Source organism: Enhydra lutris, unplaced genomic scaffold, assembly GCF_002288905.1.
Source record: "Enhydra lutris kenyoni isolate GAN:26980312 unplaced genomic scaffold, ASM228890v2 scaffoldscaffold8, whole genome shotgun sequence".
NCBI classification, from domain to species: Eukaryota; Metazoa; Chordata; class Mammalia; order Carnivora; family Mustelidae; genus Enhydra; species Enhydra lutris.
Genome location: NW_019154092.1, coordinates 2,697,176 through 2,712,670, shown reverse-complemented (window position 1 = coordinate 2,712,670; position 15,495 = coordinate 2,697,176). Strand labels below are relative to the sequence as shown.

At 58.2% G+C, this 15,495-nt stretch overlaps 2 protein-coding genes across 5 annotated transcripts in view; both read left to right on the top strand.

Annotated features, from left to right (window-relative positions):
• Positions 1-8,686, top strand: part of LOC111142492 (DiGeorge syndrome critical region gene 2) — a 91,632-nt gene extending 82,946 nt beyond the window's left edge. For all 4 annotated transcript variants that reach the window (XM_022495702.1, XM_022495701.1, XM_022495700.1 and 1 more), the window contains 3 exons: positions 3,014-3,166; positions 4,124-4,360; positions 5,790-8,686. In XM_022495702.1, coding sequence (XP_022351410.1) covers positions 3,014-3,166; positions 4,124-4,360; positions 5,790-6,046 — 647 coding nt within the window. In that variant the 3' untranslated portion in view covers positions 6,047-8,686. The remainder of the gene's footprint in view (positions 1-3,013; positions 3,167-4,123; positions 4,361-5,789) is intronic.
• Positions 8,687-9,927: 1,241 nt separating this feature from the next.
• LOC111142760 (carbonic anhydrase 15-like) lies at positions 9,928-13,035 on the top strand. The gene is given in 9 exon segments (XM_022496057.1): positions 9,928-10,092; positions 10,348-10,383; positions 10,972-11,019; positions 11,022-11,141; positions 11,695-11,855; positions 11,938-12,030; positions 12,349-12,415; positions 12,552-12,718; positions 12,811-13,035. Coding segments are annotated over 9 exon segments (984 nt in total). The 5' UTR covers positions 9,928-10,025.
• Positions 13,036-15,495: the final 2,460 nt, after the last annotated feature.

Sequence of the window (15,495 nt, the reverse complement as noted above, 5' to 3'; positions counted from 1 at the left end):
GCTTATTCCTGCCTCTTGTTTAGTGTTATGTTTGCAGGCTCCTGCCTGCTTCCCAAGCTGAGTGTTTTCTCCTGGGAAATACCTGTATTCCAACAAGGACAGAGACACTGCCATCCAAACTGGGACGTTGGGAAAGTATCCCCTTCAACAAGGCAAGGTTGTTTATCCCTAAACAACCACTCTGTTTAGGGTTCTACAGGAGGTCAAGCGCAGTGCCAGAAAATGAAAAGGTATCCAGACCACAAGGGGAAATGAAATTATCTTTTTTTTTAGTAGATGATATGATTGTCTGCATAGAAAATCGCAAAGGAACTGCAAGAAAGTTACTGAAACTAATAAGTGTGTTTAGCAGGGTCTCCACATACAAGGTCAATATACAAAATTCAATTGTTTTTATATATACTACCTGTGAATAGTTGGAAATTTAAATATCTAAAAAAAAGTACCATTTACAGTAGACCAAAAAATATGACTTAGGCATAAGCCTTACAAAATATATGCACAGACCATAAAATACTGATGAAAGACATCAGAGGAGAGATATACCATGTTCATGGATCATAGGACTCAATATCATTAGGCAGTTAATTACCCCTAAGTCATTTATGGATACAATGCTGTCCTAACCCAAATTCCAGCAGACTTTTTACAGACATCAACAAGCTGATTCTAAAATTTATGTAGAGGAGTGCCTGGCTGGCTCAATCAGTGGAACACATAACTCATGATCTCAGGGTTGCAAGTTCATGTCCCACATTGGATGTAGAGATTACTTAGAAATTAAAAAAAAAAAAAAAAAAACTTAAAAAATTAAATAAAATTTATGTAGAAAGGCAAAGGAATTAGACTAGCTAAAACAGTTTTTGAGAAGAACAAAGTTGGAGGACTCATGGTACCTGATTTAAAACTTACTGTATGGTCATAGTAATCAAAACAGTATGGTATTATCAGAAAAAGAGACACGTAGATCACTGGAACAAAATAGTCTAGAAATAGTCCCACACTTATATGGTCAGCTAATAATTGACAACAGTACAAAGGCAATTAAATGGGGAAAGGATATCTTTAAACAAATGGTGCTGGAACAGTTGGACATCCATATTAAAAAAAAATATATATATATATATATATATACACATATATACCTTTAACTATACATCTTATGATGTATAAAAATTAACTCAAAATGGTCACAGACCGGGTGCCTGGGTGGCTAGTTGGTTAAGCAACTGCCTTCAGCTTAGGTCACGATCCTGGAGTCCTGGGATCGAGTCCCACATCGGGCTCCCAGCTCCACAGGGGAGTCTGCTTCTCCCTTTGACCTTCTCACCTCTCATGGTCTCTCTCACTGCTCTCTCTCTCAAATAAATAAATAAAATCTTTTTTTAAAAAAATGGTCATAGACCTAACTATAAAACCTTCCGTTGTAAGACTTCTAGAAGAAAAATATATACTCTAAAAAAAAAAGTACGTTAAAAGAAAATAGAAAACATAGAAAAATCTTTGTGACCTTGGGATAAGCAACATTTATAGCTGACCAGTCATGGTGTGAGTCCCCAAGGACCCAAGAGCTGGCTTCTGTCTCCTAGGACAGTGCTGTCTTCTTTCTGTCTGACTGCAGGTGGCTTTCTTCTAGGGGATGCTTCCTCCTTCCTGGTAATCACCATGGAGGGATGGTCAGGGACCTTTACTGTGTCCTTGAGTTTATTTTAGAAGTGATTAGTAAGAATCATTACAAAGGGACTGTTGCTTAAGCAGGTGCCCCCTTGGGATCTCTGAGCTGGCCACCAATTAACAGACATGTCAGCAGCCCCCTGAGCTGACAGTCGTCCTCCCACAGACAGAGACAAAATGTTCCCTTGACACTAGAAGAGGATCAGAGGCACCAGAAAAGCAGCTAATTGGGGAGAGGATGTATCCTTTATACATCCTTTATACAAAACTTCCCAAGTTTTGTCAGCAATAAGTGCAGCTTTGAGGGAGGCTCCCTGGCCCTGTGGGAGGAGGGAGGGCAAGAGTGAGCTCAGACCATGTGCATTGATACGGAGCTGGTTGGGCCAGCGGAAGCAGTAGAAGGGCCCCGGGAGCCCGGCCTCTCCCATGGAATCCTTGTTGGTCATGAAGTGTCTCCTTGGAGGGGATCTGCCTGCATGGCTGTCACAGAGTTGGAAGTCGACAGTCTGTGGCCTGCCTTCTGGGTCGTGGAGGCAGGTACACTCGGGACCACTTCCTGGTTCTGTTAGTCTGTGACTTGGTACGAGTGGCCCATCTCACCTCAGTGAGAGCCCATGGGGAAGTCTGTCCCCCTGTAGGCGCTCAGCCAGCACAAGTTCTCTTCCCTCATGTCTCCCTCTGTGTTCACCATGTGTGCTCCCCCCACAGCAAGCACCGGACAAGCACTGGTGGGCACCAGGGCAAGGCAGGCTCTCTCCGTGTGGGCATAGTCAACATTTGGGACTGAGCACTGTGATGTGGGCCCTTCCTGTGCACGACAAACTGCTGAGCAGCACCGCAGGCCTCTACCCACCAGAGGCCAATAGTGCCTCCACCCTTGAGGGGTTGGTGGGGACCAAGAGTCTCTCCAGACGTTGTCACATGTTCCCTGGGAGTTACAGAGTCGCCCAGGTGAGCATCCCTGGTCTAGGGTCCAGGAGCTTGGTCACATGTGCCTGATTTTGTCCTGTGTGGTTGGGGGTACGGGGACCTATAGCAGAGCTTCTTAGGCAGAAGGGGCTCATTGAATGGAACTTAGTGCTAGGCTGGAAGGTAAAATATTATTCCTGGCACACAATTTGCGTCTCTCCTTTGGTGTTAGCACAGTATTCATGACTTTGAGTTGTTTCATTTCTTCCATCTCTCCGAAGATCATCAAGTGCAGGGAATCAGGAAGCACTTGCCTTTTCCACATACCTGCCTGGTGGTGAAAGGCTGTGGCCTTCCCGTACCACTAAGCACCTGGGGGTCAGGCTCCCCTCTTTGAGAACAGCCAGTTTCCTTCTTCTCCCTGTAACAGATGGCAACAGCCTGTTCGACTCCATGGCCAGTGGGATGCGTCTGATCGTTAGCTGCATCTCCTCCTTCCTCATCCTGTCACTGCTGCTTTTCATGGTCCACCGGCTTCGCCAGAGGCGGCGGGAACGCATTGAGTCCCTGATTGGAGCCAACTGTGAGTGCGGCTCTCGCTGCCAGTGACAGCCCCAGTGGCGGCCCCGCTCCAGGCTATGTCCCCTTGAGAGAGTGGGAGGGCACAGGAAGCAGGAGGGGGCAAGGAGGAAGGAGAGGATATTGATGGGATGCCCCAGCTTGTCCCCAGCACCTGAGTAGCTGGAGGAGCTGTCCTGGGGACCTGAAATCAGGCCCTGGATATGTGAAGGGAGGGACACACTGTCAGTGCCAGCTGCCTCCAGGCTCCCCGCCCCTCCAGGCCTTGAAGCAGGACCCACAGCTGCTGTTGTGTGTTCTGATCAGTGATGTTACCTTTTCTGGCAGCCTGGACCGTGAGTGGGCCACCTGCAGGGTGGAGAGGAGGCAGAGCAGCAGATACCCAGAACTGTTAGGCAGCTTAGGTTGTGACTTGCCCTCTTCAGCCCAAGTTCTCTGCAGTGAGAGGCCTGTGCCCTCAGTAGAGCTGGAATTGCTCCTTGTCTCAGCAAGCAAGCCAGGCTCCCCAGCACCCAGTCCCCCAGTCCATGTGGGGAGCGGTGGGATGGTTGCAGACCCCAAGGGCTTGAGGGCTCTTGAGTCAAGGTGGCAGGAATGCTGAGGGGCTGTGCCAGCTGCAGTTGGGGGCCTTACGGCACTGAGAGCCAGCATAGTCCTTCCTCAGACCCTCAGTTCCCACCAGGTCAGCTTCAGAGACCCTCAGGTGGAGGGGTGTGGTGACGGCTGGGCGGCAGAAGTGGCAGGAAGTAGTGAGGGGTTGCACAAGGGTTAGGGCCGGGAATGGACTGAAGGAGGGGGTGTGGGTGGGCAAGCTGGGCATACGAGTGTGACAGTCAGGATACCTGATCCCTTGGGCCTGGGGTGACAGGTCCAGGCTCTAGAGGAGGTGGGTGACTTGGGGGCTGAGCTGCGTGCCTTTGAGTGATGTGGCTCTATTGCTTGTCTCCCTGTGGTTGTGCAGTGCACCACTTCAACCTTGGCCGGAGGATCCCTGGCTTTGATTACGGCCCAGACGGGTTCGGCACCGGCCTCACGCCACTACACCTTTCTGACGATGGGGAAGGCGGCACGTTCCACTTCCACGACCCTCCGCCTCCCTACACCGCATATAAGTACCCAGACATCGACCAGCCCGATGATCCCCCGCCGCCCTACGAGGCCTCCATCAACCCTGACAGTGTGTTCTACGACCCCGCAGGTGCTTCCCCCGCAGGGACAGGGAGCGGCACGTCACTAACCTTCCACCATGTGCAGCCAGTGGTCCTCCTCCCCAGTTCGCAGGACCCTGAACCTCCACTTCCTCCTGGTCTTCTGCTTTCCCCTTGGGTTTCCGTTTAAGGTGGAAGGAACTGCCATGTGTCGGTAGGCGGGCTCTTCCCAGGGTTGCCCATGCAGATGACCGTTGGTGGTCACACTGCCACTGGCCTTCCTCCTATGAACACCTGTTAGCAAGCAGCCCTTGGGGCACACCCAGCTGGGCTCTGTGGAGAGCTGGGGAGCCAGGTACTGGTGGTTGTGGGAACAGGGCGAGCCCAGAGCTACAGGGGCCCACCCAGACCTAACTGTTTGGCCCTAAAGACACGTGTATGTGTCGTGAGCTCAAGAGACACCATCATGACGTTGCCTCCTGTCTGGAAGCAGTTCTTTGGAGAAAGCGCTGGTTCTGTGATGTTGGCCCAATGACTCGGATCTGTTATCCATCTGATATGCTGAAAGCTCGTTCCTCACAGGGCCATGTAGCACAAAGGACGTGCTGGCTTCCTCACCACTGCCTGGCTTGTCCCTGTGCCTGGTGTGCAGCTCAGGTGTCCCATCCCGATGTGTGAACACTGTCTCTCACACACGACCCCTTGCAGCATACCAGCGGGCGGTGCCCTACCCCGAGGTGACTGGTTCCCTGTGCACCCATGTACCACAGCAGGACAGGTGTCATGGGGCCAGCCATGCTGTGTTCACCAGGACCACTCCTCTGCAGTCTGTGGGCAGGACCTGGATGTGACCCCTGCACACACAGATTTTCCGTCTGCTCTCGGGGGTCAGGGTACAACAGGCTTCCTGCCGGGGATGCCGCTGTGGGAGGGCAAGAGATCCCAGCTGCCTGGGTGGAGCCTCCCCAGGGCAGGATCATGGACTCCTGGGGCTGGGGGAGGCCAGCCAGCAAAAAGGGGCACTCTGGGCCCCCATGCCCAAGCTTTCAGAGGGGGACTGGCTAATAAGGAGCAGGCAGACTGAACGGAGTGGCCTGCCACAAAGCTTCCCTCATACCCCCTGTGAGGTTTGCCGAGCTGCCTGCTCCGGCCCTGTCTCCTGCATTCCCATCCCCATGTTCCAGCAACAGCCTGGCCGTTGCCAGCCTAGTAACTCCCTCATGTCAGGGGCGCCCTGCTTTGACTCCCACCAAGTCTGAGAGGATGTTCCCTCTCCCCTGACTTCATTCTGCTGACTGCCATGTCCCCCCACACCACACACCATGGCTTGCTCCTAGTTGTACCCCTGCATCTGGCCCCTTGCCAGGTGGGCAGAGGTGAGGGGTGATGACAGGAGGAGCGTCCCCTGGTTCTCTCCAGCCCACCCTCTTCCCCGTGCCAGACCCACCATCCTGCTGACACCCTTCTGTCTCCCTGCAGACGATGATGCCTTTGAGCCGGCAGAGGCCAGGCCGCCAAGCCCAGGGGATGGTGGCGGTGAAGGGGCGTCACCCCGGCGTCTGGAGCACCCTTTGCCCGCTGCGGGGCCCTCTCTGGCCGACTTGGAAGACTCAGCTGACAGCAGCAGTGCCCTCCTTGTGCCCCCTGACCCTGGCCAGAGTGGGAGCACCCCAGCCACAGAGTCACTGCCGGGGGGTGGCCGCCATAGCCGTAGTTCCCTCAGTACCATGGTGTAGAGGATGGCCCAGCCCAAGGCCCCGACGGGCAGAGAGCACCTTTTTGCTGTCAAGAAAATCCTGATCCCCGTGGGAGACTTAAAGGGCCCCCGAGTGAGCCTGGACCCAGCTGCACGGTCGCAAACCCACTGACCGCACGCATGTGCAGCACAGACCACACCGGCCTCCCAAGGGAGCAGACACCTGCACTGGGCCTCCTGGAGGGCTCTAGAAACATGCATAGCTGTTGGTCCCTGTCTGTTTCTTTTCAAATGGCAGAAGAATGACGGAGTTCGTTCAGACCACACGTTTCAGAAGTAGGGAACAAAGATGGCACCATGGGCATGGGCGGGGGCCCGCGCCACACCTGGCTTTGGTGGGCATGCTTGCTGTGGCATGCCGTCCAGAGGAGCCTGCCAGATAGCCACGTGGCCCCGGCGGCCCGGAGGCGGGAGGGGCGCTTCCAGGCACCACCGTGTTTGTGGACTGTCAGTATTGTCTGGTACTTGGTCTGCCTGAGGGTAGACGGCCTTGAAGGTGACCACAATGACTGCTCTGAGGATTCCCCCCCCACTCCACCCCAGCTGTGAACATCAAGGGCGACCCTTCCCCGGGCTGGGGGCTGGCCTGGGCCTCTGGTGCCCGAGGCCCTGAGGAAAGAGGGTCTTGGAAGGAGGTTGAACTCCACTCTGTCTAGCTGGGCTCGGTGAAGCCCAATTCTGTGCCAGGAGGCCCTGGCCCCACCCTGCCATTTTTCCCCAGCATTGCTGTGCATGGCACCCCCAAGAGGCAGCCTTGGAGTTGGGCCAAGGCCCTTAGCCACGCATGAGTGTTCTGGCCCTGGATCCTCTGCTGGGGGTTGGGGGCTAAGCCGGCTCCTGTCTGCTAGCCTCTGGAGCCCCCACTCTTATTGATTTCGCCTCTGGGCCTGGCCTGACCCCCACCCCATCATGTCTGTGCCATAAAGGGTTGTTTCTTTGTGGGGAGGGGTGGCTGAAACGAATGCCCTGGGCTGTGTCCATCTCCTTGCACACTGTCACCGCTGGGGCTGAGTGCCCAGTGGCCGCATGCCACCTTCTCATGCTCCTCAGCAGCTCGGGGTGCAGGGTACCCTGCCCAGGGGCCTCTGGACCAAGGGACCCTGTTGCCTGCTCCTGGGCAGCGGTCTCATCTCCTGACATGGGGCTTTTAGCATTTCTGAGGTTTCGAGATTAAGCGGGTTCTGTGCGATTTTTAGCACATCCATATCTTTTCTACGTTGAATGTCTGGATCTTTTCTTTTTGTGTGTGTGCGTGTGTCTATATGTGTGTACATATGTGTCCAAGTTTTGCAGGTGGTAGTGGTACACCAGAGCTCGGGCATGGGGCCCCCGTTTCCCAGGCCCATTGTGACGTCTGGGGTGGCCCGGAGGCTCAGCGAGGTCTGCACCTCCGCCCTGTGGCTGAGCGCATGGAGCCCTGTGCCTGGTCCCTGGTATGGCCTTTCCAGACCAGTGTGCAGTGACTGGAGGGTTGACTAGAAGTGCTCTGTGGTGACAGACCTCAGTGGCACATTCTCTCACTCTCCGATTGGAAACCTATTGTGTTCCTCCAGGACGGAGTGAGGTTTTTGAGTTGCCCCACAGAAACTGTCATCCCCTGAGCCGGCCAGAGGTGTGAAGTCTGAACTGCCTGTCCACGCTTGCAGGACCCAGAGTGTGGGAGGCAGGTGGGCTGCATGCCGAGCAGGCCAGAGCTCCCCTTGCCAAAGGGCTGCCACTTCGAGAACGGCGTCCTGGGCCCTCACGGCCCACACTGGCCGCTGAAGACAAAGCAGGCAGCGTGTTTTGCCTCCAGCCTGCTGAGCTCGGGGCAGCTGAGGGCTGGAGAACAGTCATGGTTCTTACTGGTGCCAGGTGAGTGTCCTGAGCGTGTTTGCTTTGGAGTGTCCACCCCAGCGGAGCACAGAGGGCCTGACCTCTATAGCTGAGAGTCCTTCCCAGCTTCCATGTCCCTGGCCCATGCCTCGGAACCATGTGGGACTGGGGAACTCCCTGTGGGGACTGAAGGACTGTTGGGGCCAATCAGGCACACAGGAGGTGCTGAGGAGGGAGTGACCTGAAACGGCGAGCCTGCTTCTGGACTGGCCACAGGACTCTGTCCCGGTGCTGGGGTGCTCAGCCCACTTGCATCCATGGGCTGGGCAGAAGGCCCGTGTGCGGGGCTGCTCCAGACCCCCACCTGCTGTGTCTGCAGGAGTCGGTGCTGGGGAGCTGACTTCCGCTGGGGGGCGGTTGTGAGAGGAACGAGGGGAGAGTTGGGGTCAGCCTGGCTGTCCTCGGCTTCCTGTCCAGCTGCCACCCTTTGTAAGATCTGACTGTGCTCCACGGTCCGATGAAGAATCCCGAGGCCAACCCTAGTAGCTGCGACTCTTGTGCTCCTGTGAGAGACTGGGCCCCCAGAGGTACAGGCCAAGCTCTTGGGAGGGGCCTCCTCCCCCAGGTCCTGACTTATCTGGTGGAGGAAGGAGTCCATACTGTACATTGTCTCGATGCCTGTTTTTTATGTTTTCCTTTCACTAAGGGTTTTTAGTTAGGGTTTATTTTTGGTTGGGTTGGCACTAATCCTTTTCTTAAGATGCTGTGAGAACCGTTTCATCCAAATGCCAAATAAATTTGTGTTCTGGAAGAGGTGTGGTCAGTCCTTGGTGTGACCCAAGTGGGGACGGGAGACTCCAGACACATCAGGGCTGCATGACACAGTAGTGGGAATGGGTGGGTGGAGGGGTCAGAGCATCTGTACCAGCCAGGCCAGGTGCAGGGCTCCAGGATGCCCCCTTCCTTCTGCTCTCTGACCATGGCCCTTTCAGGAATTCCCCAGTTTGTGATGAAGGAACAAAAGGGTACCCACAGGGACTCAACATCAAGTGGGCCCTTGTGCTCACCTTCCTAACCCAGCCGCCTGGCATTTGGCTCCAGGCTGATCATTGGGGGCCCACGGGCTGGATGGGTGAAGGGGCCAGGGTCGGGAAAGAACAGGGAGTCCCTTGATGGGGTTAGGAGCTTCGAGTACAGTTCCTTCCTTCCTGAACACACCTGCTAGGGCGGTGAGGGGTCCTGAGTGCTGTCAGCTTTGCTGACAGTGCCCCTTCCCCAAAGTGGGAAGAGTCTGGCCCTCTGGAGATTGGAAAAGGGTATCACCCCACCCCACCGCCCTCCCTCCACCCTCCTGGCCCCGTTGTGCTTACACCCACAGGCACACACATGCCCAGATACAGAGCTCTTTCCAAACTGTCACCTTCTTGGTTACACCAAGGGACAAGAGAGATCAGCCCCACTTTGCAGGACAGCAAATTGAGGGAACAGGCTCAGGCCACAGCCTGAGGCAGGGTCGGGCCTCAGGAGCTGCTGCAGAAGCCTAAAGTACCCCCCCTAGAGGGTGTGAGTCAGTGGGAGAGCTGCAGCTTCCCAGATGGTGGGATGATCCCCCAAAGGAACGCCTTGCCCTTGGTGTACAGCGGAGACCCCTATATGAGAGAGGCTGTGGTCTTGGGCCCACAGCAGAAGGGAAGGACACCCTCCCACCCCAGCCTCAAAAGTCAAGAGCACTGGGATTCAAGGTGCCCTCCCCTTTCATCTTCTGTCCTTGCCTGGTGGCCTTGGCATGTCACTCCCGGCCCCCAGCCTCCATCTCCTTCCTCATCTTTAAATGGGCATCGTAGCGCCACCCCCATTAATTGAGAGACTCCGTTTAAAAGGCTTTGCTCCAGTGAATACCAGTGATTGTGGCTGGCACTCGGCCCTGGGATCAGAGCCTGTGCCTGGTGATCTCAGACCTTGGTCTTCCCTGCCGGTGGCCCTGCCTGGACACCACCCCCTTGGACCCTCTCTGCAGTGGCCTGCCAGTGAGCCCTCAAGACTTAGCCACTCCCCTCACCCTCCCCACTAACAAACAGCTGCCTTGCCTACCCCCACTGTCCTCTGGCACTTTCCAGTCCTCAGGAATCTGCAGCAGCTACACCATGCGGTCCCAGGGCTTTGCACTCACCTTCCTCATTGTTCCACTGTTGGTGTGCGGGGACTCAAACGGTGAGCACCTGGGCCCCCCCATCCGTTCTGGAATCTACACTCCCTTGTAGCTCCCCCTGCTCTCTGTTAAGCTCTACCACTCGGGGGTTTCTTTGGGGGGAGGAGATACTGGAGTCTGCGATGGAAGAGCAGGGTCTGCACCAGCCTCCTCTGGCCTAAGCCCTGCACCCCCATTCTTGGACCCTGGCTGGGATGGAGCATGGCAAGGACCCAGATGGCTGTCCCTCATCTCAGTACCCTGTCCCCTGTCCGCAGACACCTGGTGCTATGACTCCCAGGACCCGAAGTGCAGTGAGGGCAGAGTATCCAGAGTATCGTGTGAAGCTGTGTGGGATGTCTGTCCTGTGATGGTCTGGTGCTAGCGTGACCCAAAAGCGGTGTGCATGCTGAGCTGCTGTGGTCCCTGCACGTTTCTGTCTGGAGTCCTGGGTCACAGCAGCTGGCTGTGACTGTCCCCCTGCATGTGTGTCCAGGTCTGTTGCTGATGTGACCTCCAGTCCTGCCACGTGTGCCAAGCTGTTCGTATCGGTGGGGTCTGTAAGACTGTCAGTGTGGCCAGCCCATGTGTGAGCAGGTGTTTCAGGCGTGGGACTTTTGGGCCAGGGGACCATTCCACCCCCATTCCCTGTGGGACAGTCTACCTGCAGGTAACTGCAGTATGGCCTGCCTGTTTGAGAGTTACAAACTTTGTGATCCAGCTAGGTTAGGGTGTGTGTGGCAGTTGTGACCGTCTAGGTGTGTGGGGGTTGGGGGGGAGGCAGAGACAAGCTTCCTGAGGCTGGGCAATTCTCTGTGTATGTGTGAAGGACCACTCTCTTCCTCTTTGTACCCCCAAGTTGCCTCCGTAACCCACCACAGATCCCTAGCCTTTTTCCTCAGGCCCCACCCACTGGAAGGAGATGGCCCCTGCCTGTGGGGGCCCAGCCCAGTCCCCATCAACATTGACCTTCACTTAGTCCAGCGGGACCCCACCCTGGGACCTTTCATCTTCCAGGGCTACAACTCAGCACCTCCAGGCCCATGGACCCTGGAGAATAATGGCCATACAGGTCAGTACCCTGGGACCAGGAACCACCCCACCGCCCCCCACCCCCCCGGGCCCAGAAAGGAACAGGAACCACCTGGGAGTGGGAACTACCCGCCCCTCCCCCGCTTACACACACAAGGATCAAAATCTCCACAATCAGCATAGGAACATCCACACATGTTGGTAAAGACACCTCCAACAGGAAACCACCCCCCAACAATAGCAATCAGCCATTGCCCACTAGGACTAAGAATCAGGACATTCCCAGAAGTCAGAGCGCACCCTCCCCAGCATCGGGATGTCATCACAACTGCCCAATATCACACACAGCTGTGTTGGGACAAAACTCCAGCCATAGGAGTATCACCCTGTCCCCCGTCCTTGCAGGGTGGGTATTCCCCTGCGGTCTGACCCGCAGAGGGACCTGGACCCCAAATGAGGTACCAATTCTGTGGAAGCCCAGCCAGGGAGCAGACTGGCCAAAGGGGACCTGTGTTGGTACCCTGGGCCCTAAGAGCACAAGGGTGGGTGGGGGGGGTGGTGGAAGAGAGAGTCACGTGCTTCCCTACCCTCAGTGGTGCTCCACGTGGACGCTGGCCCGCAGAGCCTCCTGGAGATTCGGGGTGCTGGGCTGCCCCTGCCTGCATACCGCACGCTGCAGCTGCACTTCCACTGGGGGGGCCCTGGGCAAGCAGGCTCAGAGCACAGCCTGGATGGGCAGCGCCGCCCCATGGAGGTGGGCTTGGGCATGGGGTAGGGTGGCGGGAGTGGCCCGTGGAAGGGACAGCTGGTACCTCTCGTGATCTGTGCCTCTCCAGATGCATGTGGTCCATATGAACACGAGGTACCAGAGCCTGGGGGAGGCGCGAAGTCACCCTGACGGGCTGGCCGTGCTGGCGGTGCAGTTGGCAGTGAGGGAGGGCCCCTGGTAGTAAGAGGCAGAGAGGGGCTTTGTGACTCCTTGTGCTTCCCAGAAAGGAGGTCTGCAAAGGGGGCAGAATGGGCCTGTCAAGCTGTGGGGAGAGTGCATAAGGTTTGTAGGAGGATGGGGCCAGCCAGAGGTCCTGGGTCTGCAGGATCAGTGGAAGGGACCTTCCCCCAGATCTCCCAGCTGACCTCTACTGGGAGTGTACCCTCTTGCCACTTACAGTCTCCCCTAGATCCCTCTGGAGTTCCCCCTTTGAGACCCGTCCACTTGGAGCCCCTCTCACTTGGAGTCCCCTCCCCAGGAGCAGGACACCGACAATGCCAACTTTTCCGCCCCTGTGTCGGGCCTGAAGAACGTGTCTCAGCGCGGTGAGGAGCCACAGGGTCACGGGCGGCGGCGGGGCCGGGGGGGGGGGGCGGTGGTGGTGGCTCAGGGGTGCTGGAGGTGGGGACTGGCTGGGTACAGGGAGGCCAACTCCAATCCCGCCTCCCCTCCCCTGACCAGGGGCCTCGGTGAATCTGACATCCACCTTCCCACTGGCCTCACTGCTGCCGGGTTCCTCCGGCCTCTTGCGCTACTACCGCTACACAGGGTCACTGACCACACCTGGCTGCCAACCCGCGGTTGTCTGGACGGTCTTCGAGGACCCGGTCCCCATCGGGCGCACGCAGGTGGGGCCTCAACCTCTTCCCTGTCCCCCCTCCTTGCCTCCTGAAACCCCAGGCCACCCACGTCTTGATCTGTCTCTGCCCCAAAACCCCAGGTGGCCCAGTTCCAGACTGTGCCCCAGGCCGGGCTCCCTGGCTCAAGCCCCACACCAGTCACGGAGAATTTCCGCCCCCAGCAGCCTCTAGGGGGGCGCAGGGTATCGGCCTCTTTCTGTGCCTCCATCCGCGCGGCAGCCTCGGTCCCCACCCCGTTCCTAGCCCATGTGCATGGGGCTCTGCTGAGCCTGGGCCTCAACTTGTGGCTCCTGCAGGACCCCTAGGAGCCAGATTCAACCCCTTCCCACAATAAACGATGCAGAGTAACCTTGTCCTCACGTACCTTGCGGGGGGTGGGGTGGGAGAGCACTGCCTCTCCCACGGAGCCGGCATTCCTACCCTAAGCCCACTGAGGCCTTGGTGTGCTGCACAATGGGGAGACCCCTGAACACCCCTCCCCTACCCCATCACAGCCAGTCCCAGCCGGCCACCCAGAACGTGGAGACTTCCTCTGCTTCCTCTGAGAGGGAGAAGGTGCCCACATTTCCACGAAGAAAAACTAGCAGGTCCTAGCAACACTACCTGCTAAAGTCTTTAGACTAGACATTTTATTTTAAAAAACAAGCTGGCTGACCGACCCCACTGTATGGGTTAAACGGTGACTTAAACGTGCAATTCCCTGAGGCCAGGAGATGAGAAGCTTCTGGCCTGGGGTTTTCTGCTGCAGACTGTGGTAGGTGAGTGGGTCCTGGTGACAAGGACAGCTAGTGAAACTGAGCCTAGCTGACAATGGGAGGTTAGGCTGTGGAGACTGAGTGTAGGGTGACACTTTCTGGAGAGCCTGTGGCGAGACTAGGTGAAGGGTTAAGTGTCCTTGGCGTCACCATCCACAGCGAAGCTAAGATGAGTCGCCACTGTGTCCAGGCACTACTGTCTAGTGACAAGCTGGGTCCACCAGTAGAGTGAAGCTGGCCAGGGTCGGGCTGCCCTCCAGCTCATGGCCTGTGGACTGCGGCTGCACATCTGCGCAGCATTGTCCTGAGTGAGGCTGTGTCCAGGTGATAATGTCCCAGCCACCCACGTGCCCCTAATGTCTGCTGAGTTAAGTGTGGGTCACACATTATCTCAGTGCTTGGAGGCCCAGCCTTGGGCCCAAGACCCTTAAGAAAAACAAACAAAAAACAAAAACCCCAGAACAGAAAAAACCGGCACCCTCCCCTGAGGCAGACCCTTCTGCAGGTCTAAGGCCAAAAGGGCCTCCGCCCCTCCTCCAGCCCGGACTGGGTCTCAGGCGCAAAGCCGTCTGCACTCCCCAGACCTGATCCCCGGGAGTCCCCAGGCTCTTCACGTCCCGATAGTTACATCCCAAAGCCGGAGCTCTAGCTGGCGGCGTCTGAGGCTCCTTCTCCATCCACGAGCTAGGTGGATCTGTCCCGGGTCCCGGCGATCCCTGGCGGGGTCCGCCCTCAATCCCCGCTGCCCTGCGCGGCCCCGGGCGGTACCGGCGTCTTCTTGAAGTTCTTCCTAGCCGGGGCCCTGTTCGCGCCGCCGTCCGCGGGGCCGTCCGGGGTGTCGTCGGCGGGTCTTGCGGCCGCGGCCAAGGCATTCATGGTTCCGAGAGCCCGCAGCAGGGCTGGGCCGCGGGGCGCAGCACGCGGGGCGGCGCGGGGCTCCCGGCGGGCTGGCGGCGGCGGGGGCGGCAGCAGCTCGCGCAGGGCGTCCAGCTCAGCACGCAGCTCCGCACGCAGCGCCTCGAGCCCCGCGCCCAGTTCGGCGCGCACAGCCGCCAGGCCCTCCTGCAGCCGTCGCTCGCTCACCTCCAGGACCCCCGCCGGGTAGGTGGCCCCGCCGCGCGGCTCTCCGCACACCGAGCACACCGAGCCGCTGCTGCGCGCGTCCGCTCGCCCCGCGGCCCCTGGCGCCCGGGCCTCCCCCGCCACGGCCCCCGCGCGCTCCACCACCCTCAGCAGCCGAGGCTCGTCGGCCCGCGCCGCAGCCTCGGCCCGGAGCTGGCCCCGCAGGCGAGCCAGGCGACCCGGGGCGCGGGCTTCTTCAGGGCCCGGCCCGTTGGCCTGCGGCCCGGGGTCCCGCCGGCGGCCAACGGCCCGTCGCAGCGCCTCGCTCGCGCCGTATGCGGTGCGCGCCTGGACCCATGGGCGCCCGGGTTCCGCCGCCATCTGCGCTGCAGCCGCCACCGCCAGCGGAGCCTGGCCTGGTCGGGAGCCCCAGCCCGCAGCCTAGCGACCGCTGGGGCCCCGGCGACGCTCCGTGGAGAGGGGCCCCCGGGACGGCTGTGGGAACAACCGAGGCCTTGGGGAATCTGGCCTGGCCCGGGGAACTCCGGTAGGGCGGGGGTGGAGGGGGCGGGTGGATGGAGACCCAGGGGACCCCGGCGGGGCAACACAGGCAGGCTTGAGTGTGCTGGCCTTGCTCACGGGGACTGCACTTCACTGGGTTGAGCAGCTAGGACTGGTTTCTGGGCAGGGGGTGACCGGACGTGGAATGAGGCTGCAGAGAAGCCTAGGCTGTCAGACCATAGTCAGGAACCGGGCTCGCACCCTCTACTCCAAACTACTGACCCCATCGCAGTCAGGGGAAGGCAGCAGCGGTTATGGACCCTCCCGCCCCCAGTCCTCCTCACTCACTAGAGCCCCACTTCCATACCTTATTCCAGGCCGATATTATCCCTGCCACCGCCACACCCCCACAGCTGCAGGAACCCATCCTCCTCGAGGGCACCCCCA